Here is an 18,331-nt window from a genome sequence, read left to right on the forward strand (position 1 = left end):
TGAACTGACATTTATTTTCAACTTTTAGAAACTTGCTTGGCAAATGATTTACTCTTATATCCTAAGTAAAACTTTAATTTCTGATATCCAAGAAGATCCACAGAATACTGTTCTGAATGTATCTGTTAAAAGGACTCCAAGAGCATTTTCAAACATATCAATATAAATGTTAAAGCTTCCCTTGCAAACGGTATCTTTATTCTTCATCATTCCTGTGATCTTCTCATAAGTCACTCTAGGTAGATTTATATTTATTAAATATTTAGTTAATTAATGCAGTTTAGCAGCGAATATATTCTCAAACTATTGAAAAACGTTCATCTTTTCAAATCATATTGCATGCAATACCTGTGAGCATTTAATGTCACAGATTCATGCATAAGTGACTGGGTATGTGTGTGTCCCACAGATCAGATATAAAACACGTGGGAAGGAAACTGACAATTCAATGCATACCTGGATTTTCTTCAGAACATGATATAAAATGAAAAAAAAAAGAGAAAGTGTTTGTGTTCATTTTTGTTTTAATTTCTCAGTTGCTCAATGTTCTGTATAGCCCTGTTGGAATCCTGAAGTGTGTCTCTTATAATTAATGAGCATATTATAATCCAAACTTGAGAACAGGAGAGGCAGGGAGATAATGTAAGGCTCAGCCCAGTGTAACAAAACTTGCCCATGTACCATCAACATTCGCTCCTGCTAAGGAACGCTCAGAGGTGTGTTCAAAGTTCACATCAGCTCACTGTTCCCTCCCACCTCTCCTGGAAAGGAACAAGGCTTCTCAATGTGGCAAAAGCCTACCTACTCAAACGGGAGGTTAATTATTACTACATAATTAACCTCGCTATAGAAAACTGTTAAGATTAATGAAGCAGTGATTATAAGCTCCCCTTGAACTACCCTAGAAATATTTGTTTACCACAAACACCTACATGTATATTGATAACAGATTCTCTACAAATTATTGCAATATGAGATCTAGGTAAACACATATAAATCATAGCCTATGTATCTGAAAAAAAAACAAGTAAGAAAGGAGAAAGAGGAAGAGGGGAAGGAGGGGGACGGAGGGAAGGAAGAATTAAGATAAAGAAAAGAAGGAAAGATCAAGGACAGGGATCAGAACAAGTTTCTACCTTTCAGCAAGAACTGCCATGCCAAAATGAACCCTTCCACCTTAGTTCTTTGACAATCATGACTCGGCAAGAGACCATGACACCCTCTCTAATCTGGGTGAGTTGAAAATATAGAAAAACCCAATAACTTTAAAAATATGTCAGAAGAACGGTCTCTTGTAATCTAAACATACACTGATTGTAGTTAATTTAGTATTAATTTTAATTAGGCTAAAACAAGTAAATACTGATAAATACTACCTAAAATGAGGTCCAGAGTGTTGCTAACAATAAGTACAAATTCAGCTACCCCAGAGTACATTGTAGAAAATGCAGGTAGGTGAGTTCCTCTCCGCAAAACATCACAGACCTGTCTGGTCACCACATCATCACAGCTCAATTACAGAACACACCACCAATGTAACTCTTCACCTTTTAGCGCCCTCATTAGCACCACTGTGCCCCAGTCCTCCCTAACTGGACATTGTATCAGCTAGAATATGCTAGGTTAGGCTGCAGGAACAAAGACAAACTCCAAATCCCCAGTGTCTCAAAACAGAAAAGGTCCTTCCTGGCTCAGTCTTCAGGACCATCACAGATCAGCAAGGGCATGGGGAGGAGGCTCCTCTCCTTTCACACATTCAAGGATGCAGGCTGACACAGGAGGCCCTTCTCTCTGGCACAGGTCTCCCTGCCAGAGGTCAAGAGACCTTGGTGGTCTGACTCCAGCAATGAAATGACCCAGCTCAGAGGTAAGGAGTGCCACTGCTCTTCACAACTCATTGGCCAGAGCGGGTCACATGACCTCATCCAACCACAACTGGTCCAGAAAACAATCCCTACCTGTGCCCAGAATGGTGGAAGGCTGGGACTATTGGAAGAGCACTAATAACACCTCAACTATCCACGCATGACTATGGAATGGCAACGCTAACATGCTTTCGGTTGTTGTTTTAATAACCTGCTTCAGTTGTGCATATCCATTACGTGTGAACCATCAAAGGAACTCAAAATAAATCTCATGCCCTAATAACTTTAGTTTATTCCAAGAAGTTTGACCTTTTGCAACTGAACTGTTTGGGGATTAACAAAACATTGAGGAAGAGAGTCAGAATGAACACCACCAAAATATAGTACATTTATAAAGATTTAACGTTAGGGCTTCTGTTTATCAATTAAAATTAAAGATCCAAGGGGATTCTAAACCAATATTCATTTTTATCTAGGTAAACTCTAGTCTGTGAGCAAGAGGTATGATCGGGATAAGCGTATTTGCAGGTTTGGGAACTCCGGGTGGAAGAACTTTGGAATACAGATGACGAGACAGAACGATGGAGAATTGGGGTGTTCATCCTGAAATCCCACATGCAGCCCCAGGACGAACTGACTCCAGAGAGACCACGAGGGAAGTGTTCACAGGACTGGCACTAGGGATGGGTCATGAACAGGTCTCTCATTCCACAAGTTTGACAGAAAGGAGAAGGGGGGCAGTCTCACCTCTGGAGACCCTTTAGGCTAGGCTCTGAGCCTCCTGTCCACCTCAACGAAAGCAGCTCTATTTTTTTGTTTTGTTTTGTTTTTTGTTTTTGCGGTACGCAGGCCTCTCACTGTTGTGGCCTCTTCCGTTGCGGAGCACAGGCTCTGGACAGGCAGGCTCAGGGGCCATGGCTCACGGGCGCAGCTGCTCCGCGGCATGTGGGATCCTCCCGGACCGGGACACGAACCCGCGGCTCCTGCATCGGCAGGCAGACTCCCAACCACTGCGCCACCAGGGAAGCCCGCAGCTCTATTTTTAAAAATCTTTTTTTTAATATACTGTCGTTTATTTAGAAAAAGAGTTTCCACTGCTAAGGGGAAAAAAAAAAGCTGTATTAATTCACATCCTACACATACTTATTTCTTTTGCATTAATCAGTTCTTGCTACTTAGTGGATTAACTTCTAGTCAGCTCCACCTCTGTGGTTTCTCTGGCCTAAGGATGCAGAGACCAGTGGCAAGGACATGTAATATTCATTATTGCCTAGAACTCATTTATGCCCTTCATCACCAACCGAACACCAAAATATAGTCATCAGAAAACTCCAGGAAAACCACTAAACAGAAAGAAGCCATACATTTTTAAGAAAATGGATTGTTAATATATTACAAGCTAAGGAAGGCATTAAAGTTCTATGCTGTACAAATGGAACAATAGTTCTTCCTGGCATTTACTTCAGATGGAAGAGCTGCACTTGGTTAATTTCTCAGGCACCACTTAAAAAATATACAGTGTTTGCCCTCTTAAGTTACAAAAACCAAGGACAGCCAGAGAGCTGACCACAGGCTGACATTTCTGTAAAGGAAGCTGACCTCTCTGGGAATCCAAAATAAACTGGAATTTCTCAGCCTACAGTGCAGAAATAGATCTTTGAAAATTTTCCAGATTTATGTGGAAAGATTATATAAACAGATTTCTGTCTTCCCAAGGTGCCCTCTTTTCCACATTACAATTATTATGAGCCAACATTAGAAGAAATATTTCCAAAAGCATCCACTGTATAATAAATATTTGTTATGTACCACCTATTCAGAAAACAGAAGGTCAGAAAAAAAAAAAAGGGTTAGCCCCTTTGTTTTTTTGAAGTTACTTTTCTTTTTGCCTCTCAGGACACCTCCTTGATGTGAAAGGCCACCTCAAGACCAACACAGTTAAGAGTTAAAAATTGCAATTTTCTTAATGAAATTATAAGGGCAAACTTAACTGCCTTGGTTTCTTTTTTTGCAATGAAACGAAAGAAAAAATGCCTTGTGTGAGTCTTGTTGGGTTTTTCATTGTTTTTGTCTTTGCTTTCAGGGGTATAGTGAAATCAACAGGCAAAATGATACTTATATTAGCAACTGAAATTCTGTTTTCATTTTATATTTCCATTATTATAATCATATAAAATTAAAACTAAATAGTAATCTGTCAGGATTTTTTTACGTTTTATATGCGAGCCTTGAAACTACCAACTTACAAAACTTTCTTTGAATACCCAGGCCAGTTTAAATGTTCTGCGGTCACATCAACACTGAAAAATTGTATGGAAGATGTATATGAATGTATACATGTTATGTGATTTTAAAACAAGCTAAGTAATCAACGAACCAACAGGTAAATATAGAAGAACTCTTGGAGGAGGGCCTAAACTCAATGGAGTTACGAAGATGAACACATATTGATCCTGAGTTAGGACCAAGTATAAAAAATACCACATCAACTGAGCTTTAAAAAATGACTGACTGTTTTTCACTTTCATTAACTCAATTCTTTAAATTATTATTATGTATTTATTTATTTAATAGGGCTGGCCCATATGCCAATCTCCAAAAGGGCTAATCATTACATAAGACCTTTAGCACATTAAAAGGAAGGATCAAAAGATCAAAACTTAAAATGCTGATTTCAGACCAATCCCAAAGTAATTAGAAATCACCTCACCACCAAAATCATACACCCCTGTACCAGTCAGGATCCTAGTAAGAAACAGACAGTGTCCTCAAGTTCAGTAATTTGAAAAGAGCACAAGGCATGGATAGAGGCTGGAGAAACCAAGGAGACAAGAGTACAGTCCTGGGGTGAGAATCAGGGGGCAGGCAGGCCTCAGGAGTGAGAGGAGAGAGGGGTCTCCAGAGAGCCCAGGGGAAGGACACCCCACAGGAGCCGTGACCTTCAGTACAGGGAGGGGACCCTGACCTCACTGCCCCAACCTACAGCAGTATTTCTCAGTGCACCATGGGATAACAAAAAAAATGTGACCTGTTATTTCTTTAAAACACAGATTGCCCTAGAGAAATAATGAAATGAAAATCCAAGACAGACCATGATAAATCATTTTCCTAAATCTGGACAGACTCTGCACTTGAAACACATTTCTCTTTAAATTTAATGAGCTTAGACTGAAAATCAATCGTTTTTTGAGACCTGCATCACATTTGTTTAAATAATATAGGACAAAAAAAAAATCTAATGAATGAAAGCTCTGATTTGTACCGACTAGTCTGTATTCAGTAGTCTAGCAAAGTATACTCTGATTATTGTCTTGGCTGGATACCAGGTAATTTTTTTAAAATAATTAGAACTATCCCACCATCCTAAATGACTGTGTCTCTTTTACATTATAGAAATGGCATTAAATATAAACTCCAAGAACACTTATGTTCAGCTGAAATAATGTTCCCATGATACATCTGCAGATTGGGATTGCTTTAATTAGGTAAGATTTGGCCGAAGCTAATGCCTAAAGCCCCTTATGAATCTGAGAATTTGTGATTCAGATTCAAGTGTTCCAGAAACAGTGAGAAAACTCACAGTTTTGAAATTCTGTAGTTTTTCATTTGAACCAATTTGTATTAAAATTTTTAAAGAAAGGAAAGCCATGGTCGGTCTTCAGGGTATAAGCAGCCCACGTTGATAACAGGTGTCTCACACAGTTACTGCCTAAGTACAACAATTTGTGCCACAGACTTTGTAAACTGGAAAGCACTTTCTCAACGGCAGGTTTCATTATACTCTTTTAATTTATAAAACGTTTACTAAACCACTTTACGTCTTTATTTTCTTAAGAGCGATATGTAGATGAAGCTTCTCTTTAAAAATAGTTTATTAGAGAACAAATTATCCTTATTTATATATGCAAGCATAGAACTTAATTTTTAAATAAATTTTTAAATTTTATCAAATGTTTAAACATTATTTTAAAATGGAGGAACACCAGTAGAAATGTCATGAAATAAACACTCTAAACCATTCACCCAAGATGAACTACCCAGGAGAGCAAATATTTCTGTGACATTTCGATCACCTTAACATATTTATTGCTAAAAAGTAATTCACCAAGGTAACTTTCTCTGGTTGATTCCACAACTGTTTTAATGCTTTGGATTATGTCTAAGTGCGTGTAAACTGCATTCTCAACATTGTAATCTGGTTCCATCAGTGTTCCAATGTCTTATCCATGCACCCATTTGCTCAGTTTTCCCAAACAACTCTGTCTCCAAAGAAACTTGTTATCTAGAACAAATAATTTGAGACTATAATAGCCAAGATTAGGTTAGCAGCTAAATTAGTTCACTTAACATGGCAGAAACCAAAGAGTAACCATTTGGCCTTCGTATTTTACAACATGTTCCAATCATAAGGAATGTGTCATAAGGCAGGGGTCCCCAACGCCCGGGCCGAGGACAGGTGCCGGTCAGAGGCCTGTTAGTTAGTGGGCCGCACAGCAGGAGGCGAGTGGCCGGCCAGCAAGCGAACCCCATCGCTTGCATTACTGCCTGAACCATACCTTCCCCCAGCCCCGACCGTGGAAAGACTGTCTGCCACGAAACCTGTCCCTGGTGCCAACAAGGTTGGGGACCGCTGTCGTAAGGGGTTGGTTATGAGGAAAATGCGAAAATGCACATCAGCAAACATGTCGGATTTCAGAAAAGACACCTATTCAGGGAATTAGTTTTGAGAGAAATAGCTCTCAAATACATTAGTAAATACTAATGTATTTACTATGCATTTGTTACTTAATTGCACTTTCTTTGCAAATTAGAAATATATTACTTATTATTATTTAATATAAATATATTATATCTATAATAAAAATAATTATATAATAAATATATCACTTTTCTATTTATAATATAAATATATTTATAATATATTATAAATATATTTATAATAATAAATAATATAATATATTATTTATTATTATAAAGGTTAATTATTATTAACCTTTATCAGATATGTAGCTGGTCATTCTCTGCATGTGAGCAAAATTCCTGAATGACAGTTGAAAGATAATTGAACATACAGCATTTAGCATTTAATTGAACATACAACAGTTAGCATTTTATGGAGTCTTATAGATGGCATTCTGTAATTCTGCTTTAAGAAAATATCAGAAGCTGCAAATGAGTAGTAACAAAATTTTTAAATCTTCTTTTCAATACCTGAATATGCAAGCCTTTGGGGGACTCTTAGGGCTCATTGGCCTATAACAACTGATCATAATTCAGTGGGAAAAAAAATGCCAAAAAAAGTTCTACTTTTTTCCAAATGATTTAATATAGGCTTAATGTTTCAAGATAATTCCTTTACAAAACAGATCTCAAAACATGAACTTAACTTTGCATAATGCAGCAGAGTAAAATACTTGGAAACTGTTTAATTTACATTTAAATTTTACAGACTTTTACAAAGGATCAGCAATGATATCCAAAGGACAGCTTCCTAGCCCTGGGATGTCTCGCAGCACTAGCTTGGTCTATTTGATGTATTAGTCATGCCACCATCAGCACAAAGGTATTGAAATGGGACCTTTTCTTTTCTTTTTCTTTTTTTTTTTTTGCGGTACGCTGGCCTCTCACTGTTGTGGCCTCTCCTGTTGCGGGGCACAGGCTCCGGACGCGCAGGCTCAGCGGCCATGGCTCACGGGCCCAGCCGCTCCGCGGCATGTGGTATCTTCCCAGACCAGGGCACAAACCCATGTCCCCCACATCGGCAGGCGGACTCTCAACCACTGCGCCACCAGGGAAGCCCGGGACCTTTTCTTTATATAATACAAAACAGACATAACTTCAAGATGTTTAATGACCCTTTGTTAAATGCCCTAAATTCCTAAAAAAGTTCAAATAATTAAATGGCAACCTACTTCATTATATTATCAATCCTCCATCATTTGTAGCTAAAAGATAATAAAAAAGAGGTTTCAAAAACTGAATTGAGGGCCTAATATAACTCGAGCATTTGACTAAGTGTCTTTCATGTGCAATCTCATTTAATACAACACGCCACTACAGTATAGATTGCTGAGTCAAGCTCAGTAAGCACAGTCTCTTGTCAAAGATGCTACGAGGTGGCTGAGTCACTCTCAGGCCCAAGTGCATCTTACACCAAAATACACCTTTCATTTCAATGAAGTGACCACAGTTAGAAAAACTGAACACACCTCTCTGATTTGTATTAGTTAATTGAATTAGTAAGACATTTCCACAGGGCTGACAGGAACTAAAATATTCCAAGCCATTAATTTTATTCATTTTGTTTTTATTACTACATAATGTCATATCCTGTTCTTCTGTACCCTGAGGAATAAGCATTACTAGCAACCCAAGAAGGGAAGTAGTTGACACAGCAGAACACAGTTCTGAGGTGGACATACAGGTTTAAAACTGGCTCTCTCTGTTCAGAATCTTTAAACCCAGCTCGTGGTATTTTGAAAAAGTAAGAAAGGCTGATTTTTGAACAAACATTGATTTTCGATCCAAGGGCCAGATGACTTTTACAGGAAATACACATCAAAGTGACTCTAAAGAAACCTATATTCTATAAAAGTATTCCGTTTAACAATAAAATCACTTCTATTAGGAAATGAAGCATAGGAATGCATGAAGCTAGATTCTAAGTAAAGTAAAATTCCCATCTCAATTTTGAAGAAAACCAATCTACGGCCCATTTATCTACAGCCACCAGTAAAACTGTAACGGGGAAGAACCAAATCTGACTCCATGTTGGATCTGTTTCTTTTACTTTAACCTTTGCTTTCCTTTGCTGCTTTTGTTCTCTAAAAGGACACCGTCTATACATAATGGCCTGCCTCAGGGAACCCTGCCCCTCTGCCTGAATGTTAAACCAAAGTGCCTTTGTTCAGGGAAGCATCCTGACACTGTCCACCTGTGGATGGCTGCGAGAAAGAAGAAATTAGCACCTCCCTTCCTCGAGGCTGGCCGTTCCAGGGGATATTTGCAAGACTTATGGCCTTTTTACTTTACTTCCTCATCTCCTCCCCCTCTCTGTGCTATAAAAGAAACTGGCATCCAAACCCCAATAAGGTGGTTATTTTGAGACTTTTGTCTGCCATCTTCTTGGTCTGTCGGCTTTCCGAATAAAGTCATATTCCTTGTCTCAACACCTTGTCTCCGATTTATTGCCGTCATGCAGCAAGCAGAGCGAGTCTGGACTCAGTAACAAAACCTGCCTGACACACGTGCATACACAAACATTTTCTTGTTACTGTTTTAATTTACTGTCTACGAAAAGAATGTTGCCACATGATGGAATTTTTATTGATACTATATATCTGAGTCACTTCCTAAACTGTTTGACAAAATTCTACAATGGCAAAAGTAAAAATTAGGGCATCTTACTTGGCCAGGTCTACAATTTTAGTAATATTATACTATTACTGTATGTATAGATTACAACATAAGTAAAAGGAGTAGGTAACAGAAGCACTGAGCTTGACCTGCAAGTATTCTTCCTCTTTCTCGGAAAGAGTTTGCATACGTTTCTCTTCAAACTGTGGAAGAAAAGATTTGGGAAATGTCATTTCTGGAGAAGTAATGCTAGAACCAGAAGAAAGAAGTGTCGATGGAAATGAAGGCAATTAAACAGATAGAAATTTGGCAAATTTTCTTACCCCTGTTTTTGCAGACAGCTGTGTATAGAAAGTTTTATTTATCATTAATCTAATCTATTAAAATAAACACATAGGTAATTAAGACTATTTCTCAATGACTCCATTCTTCTTGTTCTTTTAAAAATGTTATTAAATAATACCTTGAGATAAGGTATTGTTATATAAATCATACATTAATGGAACTGGAAATGCTATAAATGGTAGCCGTCTCAATTTATTGCTATGTTTCCTATTGAGTTGTTTTGTTTTGTTCATTTAACATTCGTTTCAACCAATATTTATTGAAGGTCTGTTTAGACTGTGCTAGACTACTGGAAGACCAAGTCTGTACACTTGAAGAACTCGCAAGACTAGTAGAGGAAGATGGAAAAAGAAATGGAAATATGCGCTAGAACAGAAGCACAGTATGTTCAAAGGGCTGTGGGTCCAGGCAAGGGGCAGGGCAAACTGTCACATACAACATACTCAGTAGATCTTTCTACATTCTGATAAAGAGTGTGGGATCACCGCATTTACAAAGGAAGTAAGATCAAAGGAGGGTAAAGAGGAAGGGGAAAGGTGGCTGAAGCAGTACTGAGGACAAAAACAGCAAAGGTAGAAAGAAATGAAAACACTTAAAATGAAACACACAAATCGCTCTAGACATGCAAATGCACACACAAACACAGGCTAGATTTCACACAGGCACATGATGAGACTTCCCTTGGGCGACTGATTACCAAGGATTAGCAGAGGCAGAATGAAAAGACAAATAAGTGTGTGTGTTCAGATTTCCTGGAATCTATACAGGGATCCCAATCTCCCTTCACATAAGTAGCTCCATTGATGTAAGCAGGAAACAAAGGTTCCATTAAGGCTTATTATGTGATTTAGATATGCTGGTGTGGAATTTTTCTCTCCAAACTGTTTAAATTACTTATTTCAAGTGAAGTACGAAGAAATAAGATCATACATCACCTTTTATATTTTAGCTAGATAGTCCAGAATCATCTTTGGTAAGAGTCCTACGAAACATATTAAAGACCTCATGAATCAATGTCAGTCTTGCCCCATACTCATATCTGAAAACCAGGTAAATAGCAACGTTATTGGAGTTTTCTTTTAAAAATGGTTATATACACTGTATGTAGACAGCTTTTTTAAAACAACTGCCTGAAATAAGACAACATTATTTTTAAAAGGCTTCACTTTGTTGATTTACTTGGTTTTCAAAACTTCACGTAAAAATTGGGAAATGACAACAAAGTTTCTATAATCACATGGCACCCTCAAATATGTCAAATACAATCTTAAATAGGAAGACACTGAAATACACTAAAATCTCACACTTTAATGAAGCATCATTCAGTAATTTACTTTTATAATGTATTCAAGATAAAATTTATCATTGTTGGTGTTGTCACTTCAAACAGTGACAGTCATCTTATTATTTTCTGGCTATGAAATTCTTAAGTACATGAATGTATTATTAACAAATATCTTAGTAGAAATCCTATCAATATCCCATTGCTGGGAGCCCATAGTTTCCTCAAATACTAACTAAATATGATAATTCCAGTGGACACATATTCCAAAATATTCAGTATTTAGTATACCTTTGCCATCACTAACAGCATCACGTAAAAAAATTCTGAAGCTGCGTTTACTGAGTGTAAAGACCCTTCTGTCAACTTTGTGCCACCTCTATGATATAATAAGCATCAAAATGTCTACTCTAAGCTTCTGAGTCAGTACTTATTACAGTGAATAAAATGGGAGTCAAAAACCATGGAGAATAATTTTGTATATATTCCCCTGATGATTTACAGGATGGTTTATTTTTCATAGAAAATAGAAATCATAAAGTACTATAAAATATAAGTGGAATTTTTAAAACCCCATTTTAGAAGTTGGGATTACATGTTAACCAAATAAAGTAAAGACATTTTGTAATAAAATTAGATATGAGTAGCACAACTATATGTAATTATTACATATAGCCCTCAAGCCCTGTGAATATCATTACGTGGTAGTGTACTTGAAATAGTATTAAATAATTCTTTCATAAGATTTTACATATCGTTTATATCAACTATTTAAGATGTAATGTACTTTGCATAAATTTGACTAAATTACGCATCTGCAGATTTTCACAGTCCTTCCCTACAATGCAGCTTAGCCTAAAAGGTCTTCTTTGAATGAGGGAAAGAGTGCTATACACATATTTTATAAGACTTACTTATAAATGCATCAGCTACAATTATGTCATCAGGAATTACTTATCGTTACCTTTCTGACTCAGAACACCTAAACAATTCAAGAGCACAAATGTAGAATACAGAGACTATAGGCTGTGCAATTTTACTGATACAGCATATATTCTTCCCCATTACATAAACTTTTCCTTGTCAGTTCTATTAACGTGCTAACAATTTTAATACAGTCTTTGAATGGTCTGTGGAGGTATTTCGTTCTCATTTCGCCAGCTAATTAGCCAAAAGAAATGTACGTTCTCCCCCATGATTTAAACATCTAATGTCTAAAATCACTCTTATTCTTCGTCGTATACTAAAACGAATGGCCATCTAGTCCAAATTCTATAAATTCCAGCATTGTCCTAACCCACATCTCATGATCATGACCAGCAAAATCTCTGAAAATCATGCTTAGTGTGCACACGACTTTGTTTTTTGTCACTTGTCACCATTCACAAAAAAGGGTTGTACACCTGGATTCTCTTTCCACTGTCATCTGCAGTCAATTTGATGATAAAATTTTAACTACTGAAGATACTGATTTTCTCAATTTTATTGGAACAGCAATAAAACAAACGAGCAAAAACTAGTTTCTGGTGTTAATTGTCTTACTAGCCAGCTTGTAACATCACGCTTTCCTGGCGTACTGTAGCTTCTCATTCTAGGGGACATTAATTGGTTTTAAATGGTGTTAAATACCATCCCTGCAGTTGCAAGTGCTTCTTTGGGATTTATACTGGAGAAAAGAACTCCTGTAATTTAAAACCACTTTGCTTTCTTCAGTCACAGCTGTTAGGGAGACACTGACCTGTAGAAATCTTAAAGGTTTTTCACCCCTTTCCCAGTGCCATTAGTCTGCATTTATTTTCTAAGGCTTCTTTGCCCCTTGTGCCATGGCTCTTCCGTAACTCCCATCCCCCAAAATGCTTTCAGAAGAAAAATCACCGCTTTTCGCTGGTTAAGCCCTTTTCTCTCTCTTTCCCCACCCCCTGCCCCTTACAAAACCTTGGCTACCCTTAAAGAAAATTCTCCAACAACGTGTCAATTTTATATTGGCCACAAAGACAACTTCTGTTGGGAGAGGGGAGGAAAGAGGGACTGGAGCTTGGCTGTGCCTTTCCACAGACAGGGATCTTTGTGGCGATCGGAAAACACTTCCTGCATAAAAATTCAACACACTCTCTGGGTGCAGGGCTGGGGAGCAGAAGCGACTATGTACCAGCAGTGCCCTCAAACGAATGGAACGCATGCCCTAACCTTCCAAACCGGAAAGTCATTTTCTCTCAAAATGTGTCAGCTGTTTTGCCTTATTAAACATAATCCACTGTCTCAGATCCCGGGGCAGCTCCCCCTCCAGCGTCTGGGTGAAAGCTGTAAATCACTCCTGTACTTTCTCTCCTTCCTCTGCATCTCTCCTTCCTGTTGCACTGTTTTTGCATCTAGCTCGGCTCTGAGGAGCTCCCGTTCCTCGTGGGTACCCGCGAACGGGATACCAGGTCTGGCAGGACCCGCCTGTGTTAATTCCGCCCCCTCCCCCTGCCACGTGACTTCACTGCCCGGAGACCCGAGTCTGAACCCCCAGTGGGCTTCCCTGGACGAAAAACCCGGCACGTGGGCTCCTTCCCAGGCCTGGGGAGGAGGGGCACCCTCGCCCTCCTGTGTCGCCAAGTCATTTGGTCCACACAGACTTGCCACTGAGTTTGTGTCACCTTTCGGTCACGAAGCCCCAAGTTCCAACCTGGAAAGGGGTCACGGAAGGGAGGGTGGGCCGGAGGCGAAGGGAGAAGTCTACAGATCCATTCACAGGTGTGTGTGTGTGTGTGTGTGTGTGTGTGTGTGTGTGTGTCCGTCTCCCAGAGGGGCTGCAGCCTAATAAAGCGCCCCCCACCCATCCCTCCTCACCGACCTCCAGCGCAAACTGGCTCCACGTTTTAGCATCTCATTTCCCCTGAACATGCCACTCGCACCGGGCGTCAGGTTGCTGAGCGCTATCCCATCCTCCCCGCCCCATCTCTCAAATCTTGAAACGTAAAACTAGCTTTAGGAAGATCACAAGTCAAATCAATCCAAGGGTGACAGAGGAAAGGGGCAAGGGTTGGGCCGGTGTGTGACACAGCACGTTTTAACTCCATCCCCCGGCACCACTCCCCGCCCAGCTCCCCCTCTCGGCCGGCGCTTACCTTCTTTGGGCGGTCTCTTGGCCTCCCTGGTAAGATTGCAGACCTGGGTGGTCTGCAGCTCTTGGGTCAGGCAGCCCTCGGTCTGCTCATTCAGGGGTAACACCACGTTATTTAACAAAACCAGCGACTGGTCGTCGATTCCCCACTCTCCCAAGTGCTGAGGGCAGGTGCATTTTGTATACATGATCCCGCAGGTCTCTGTTCTCCCATTTTCTGATTTCAAGCAGCTCTCCAACCAAGTGCATAATACGTGGCAACCAAACTGGCTTGGGCTCACCTTGTTCAATACCAAAAACTCAAAAAAAGATTTCTGATCTTCTTCCCCTTTTTTCTGTAATCCTGGGAAATCGGTTGGAAAGACCCGACGTATTTGAATAAAATTTTTATCATACTGTAGAAAAACGAAAGCATTCTTGGATTCGCAGAGTTGCATTATAGAATGATTCTTTCTTAAAAGATCCTTGATTTTTTCATGGGAAAAATGATCAAACTGATAAGCCAAGAGGGAAAAGTTAGAGCAGCTAAGGTCCTTTTTGGAAAATTTCAGGTAAATGCTATATTTGGTTGGATCTGGATTTTCCAGCGTCCAAGTGCAGTTTGTAAAGTTTTTGGGAAACATTTCACTTACAGAATACGATCCATAAATGACTCCTTTCACCAAAGTTGAACACCAGAAGTCTTGGGCAGCATTAAATCCAAACATAACCAGGAGATAGGTGGAAAATATATAAATCAGCAGGTTACGAACAGCCTTCATCCTATGTCATTTGGCCTGTAAAGATGGCAATGAAAGAAAAATGCAAGTAGGAGTCTACGCGCATCGAAAAAAAGAAACTCCTTTCAATATCACAGCCAGCTGTTTTCAAGATTTCAGTAAAAAACCCTTTTTAAAAGAAGGGCAGGTAATTTTTATTTTATAACGCACGAAAATTATCTGTTGCTGTGTGAACAGCGCCCTCACGTGGTCATTCACAGTGGCCAAATTCCCTACATTCAATATAAGAATAATATTCAATAGATTATTAATAGGAATGCTCTTAATTTATCTACCAAGATTTCCTTCAAGTGCGTGGTGATTCTATTGAAAGAAGAGGAAATTTTTGTTTTTTTAATGTAACAGCCTAAATGTTAATTTTTGAGATATTTTTAAGCAGCCTATACAAACCTTTTCTCCCCCCTTAGCCCTCTGCCTGCAGTAAACAACACCACACAAAATCTAATCTGATAATCGGAGAACAGCTATCGGCATATTAGTTTTTTTCTTTTAAATGTGAAAAGCAATTATGATCCATGATAGCCTCAATTTTAAAAGCACAAATGATAATTTGTTGCAGCTGAAACATCATCACCCAAATCGTCTTCGCAGGGGCCACTGGGTGAACTGGTGGGAAATTCCTGTGCAAAAATACAGGTATTCGTGTGGATTAACAGAATTTGTAAACCATCATCCAAGAAAGGGCAGATACATAGGGAAGACCTGCTTTTGGACATTATCATTGAGAAGGCAGTCATTTCAATGTGACATGCCCTCTTGGGATATATAAAGTAGACCACTATATTAATATCTGTATCCAAAGGCGATGTCCGTGAAAAATCCCAGAACCACAGTAACTGAGTTGGTTTCAGCTTTATTTTTTTTTAATAGGGCTATTTTATCTAGAGTTATCTACTGGTATTTAAGATTTACACATGGTACATAAAAGATATTAGCTTTGTCTTTCCTAGCCGATTTCAACTATTGAATTGTTCCCTCTCCAATAACAGCTTCAAAGCTCCTTTTTTTCTCTATTTTTTTAACCTGGCCTTGCATAATACAGTAATCCTTGGTTATATTTACCTCTGTAAGTTGTCATCCAAAAGTAACTTGAATATTTTTCAGCTGTAACCTTTAAGAAGTTATTTCTTAGAATAAATGACACTGCTTTTTTTTTTTTTTTTTTTTTTTTTTTTTGCTTAGCTTTTGAGCTAAGTGATGCCAAGTTAATTTTAAAAGTCTTTAGGCTGCAGTCTCTTCCACTGTTCTGTAAACAGAGACAGACACACAGACATATAGATAATTAAGAGTTTTCATGTCTTTGCCTGGGTCCTCTCTGAACCAAAGGATAGAAACCCTCTTCCTTCCCGTTGCATAACATACACCAACGCATGCACACAAAATCCAGTGACTTAAGTCCCTGAAGACAGATCTGCATTCCCCAGTTCATAATACAAATTCTAAGTTTTGATACAAGCAAAAACAACCCCAACTCTAAAATCTCCATATAGCAGCAGTTTAAAATAACATCAGAATTGCGGGGACTATCAAAACAGTGTTTTCCTAATTCAAACATACAGTTCAATGAATAATGTATTTTCTTCTTGAGAAAATGAAGCCAATGAGCATGTAAAGGTTAAAAAATAGGGAAAGTTATAGGAAATTCTGGAAGGAATTTTCCTTTTTTTTCTCTCTTTTTTTTTTTTTTTGCTGTAGCACTTTGCAGGCAATGCAGGTCTGCGCAGTGTTCTTCAGGATAGAGTGTAGGCGTTGAGAGCCAATGTGACAATAAGTGTCTAAATTAGGAATTCCATCCATGAAAGGGGGCTTCATTTTATAATCGCCAACTCAAAAAGGGGTCTATTTCTTTTCCTAATGAAATCCGGTACTTTTTCTTCCATCTATTTGACGGTGCAAGTCTGCATTTCTGTGCTCATCAAGGATTAGAAAGAGTGAGGAAATGGCTCTGATTTCGCTTTCAAGCCGGCTCAAGAAAGCCCCCTCAACGTAATGCTCTTTATTTTAATAATTCAGCCTTGGTGTACGGAGTCTCCTTTAATTCTAACTAATCACAGATGAATCACTGAACTGTCGCTGCCACCACCCCCAGCCCTCGCCAGCCCCCGCCTGCAGGGCCACTTCAAACAACTGTATTTCTCCCTTTAAGAAAGAAAGACGAGGGTGCGGGTGTCGAAGGGCCCGGCCCCCGAGGTTTCAAGGATGTGGCATTTATTTATTTATTTGCTTGTTTCCTGCTGAGAGGCAAAGCGGCGTTTAGTTTAGCTCTCCTCAAAACTGATTCTCTGAATGACACTTTTCAGTCGAACATAGACGGCGCCATCACTCCACTGATTTTTTTTTCCCCAATGAAAGACCCACGGCCTCCCCTTATCTTAACTTCCTTTTAACCTGAAATTTCTCCCCATCAAATTACCCCAATCACACACAACTGTCAGGTTTTGTAGGTCTCCCTGCCGATTCCTTCCAACCCAGCACATCTCTGGAAAACCAGACTTCCCCAACTTTTCAACTGCGGCGTTTAAGTAAATGCAGGCAGTCGGGTTTGCTCGCAGCCTCTCCATCCGCCAGCAACAGCCTGGCCTTTGCAGGTCTTCCCTCCGCAAACACCCGGCGGAAAGCTCCTCGGTGGCGCCCCCGGCAGAGGGAAGGTGACCCCCGGACCCCCGTCCTTACCTTCCACTCCGAAAGCTCAGGGAGGCTCTTGCTCTAAGACACCAGCACAGGCACGCGTCCCAGCAACAGTGACGGAGAGACTCCCCTTCGGTCCCAAGCACCGTTGCCCATTTTCCCCGGCTGAGCTTCAAAAATCAGGATTGATTTTTTTCTAACGCACTCATAAGAGGAGCAAAAGATGTGGGGCGGGGGGTAAGAATCAAAGAGTGGAAGGGTGGGAGAAAAAAGCCCCCAGGACCCCGGAGCCTAAGCCGTAGCCAAGTGAATCCAACCTCCAACCCAGGCGGGGGCGGGGGGAGCCCCCCGAAGACAGACACTAAGGAATCAAAAAAAAAAAAAAAATGCAAGTGGCTTAAGAGCGAGGATTTGCTTTTCCAAATCTACCCCCCAGTAAACCGGTCAGCCAAGAAGCCGAGAAAGCGCTGAGACGAGAAGCGGCGGCGGCTGCTAAGGCAGATTTGTTGGGGGCGGTGGGTTTATTACGGGAGTGTTCGTGGTCGCCTCGGAAGGCTGGAGCTCATGCTTTCTCCTCTTTCCGCTCTCCTCCCGCCTCCTCCTCCCCCCTCCCCCCCACCGCAGGTACTGATGGACTGACGGCGACTAAGGAGAGGGGAAAAAAATCCGCGACTGGTGATGTCGGAAAGCTGTTTGAACGCCGGGCGAGGAGGGAGGCGCGGGAGGGAGCGAGATAGTAAAGCTCTGTCTCGGGTGTGCGCGCGGCGCGCGGCGCTCGCTCTACCCGGGCGCGCGAGGGAGGGGGCGCGCGGCCCCGAGGCGCGCGCCGGGCCCCGCGTGCTCGTGGGCGCGCGCATGCAGCGCGGTGAGCCCGGCGGCCGCCTGGGGTCCGCGAGCGCAGCGCGGCCGCGGCGCCTCGCTGAGCTCCGCCTGGGCCCTGGCGGGGCGCGGAGGGAGCGGCGCGGGAGGG

At 40.5% G+C, this 18,331-nt stretch overlaps 1 protein-coding gene across 3 annotated transcripts in view; it reads right to left on the minus strand.

Moving 5' to 3' along the window:
• ADGRB3 (adhesion G protein-coupled receptor B3) overlaps positions 1–17,969 on the minus strand; it is a 799,670-nt gene extending 781,701 nt beyond the window's left edge. Inside the window, exons 1-3 of one of the 3 annotated variants that reach the window (XM_067702874.1) lie at positions 17,407–17,968; positions 15,796–15,979; positions 13,959–14,730 (exon numbers count right to left, since the gene is read on the minus strand). In XM_067702874.1, the coding sequence (XP_067558975.1) occupies positions 13,959–14,715 (757 nt within the window). In that variant the 5' untranslated portion in view covers positions 14,716–14,730; positions 15,796–15,979; positions 17,407–17,968. Of the gene's footprint in view, positions 1–13,958; positions 14,731–15,795; positions 15,980–17,406 lie in introns of all 3 variants that reach the window. The other 2 variants (XM_067702875.1, XM_067702873.1) reach the window with 2 other exon arrangements.
• Between the last annotated feature and the right edge of the window lie 362 nt (positions 17,970–18,331).

This window comes from Pseudorca crassidens, chromosome 13 (assembly GCF_039906515.1).
Source record: "Pseudorca crassidens isolate mPseCra1 chromosome 13, mPseCra1.hap1, whole genome shotgun sequence".
Lineage (NCBI taxonomy): Eukaryota > Metazoa > Chordata > Mammalia > Artiodactyla > Delphinidae > Pseudorca > Pseudorca crassidens.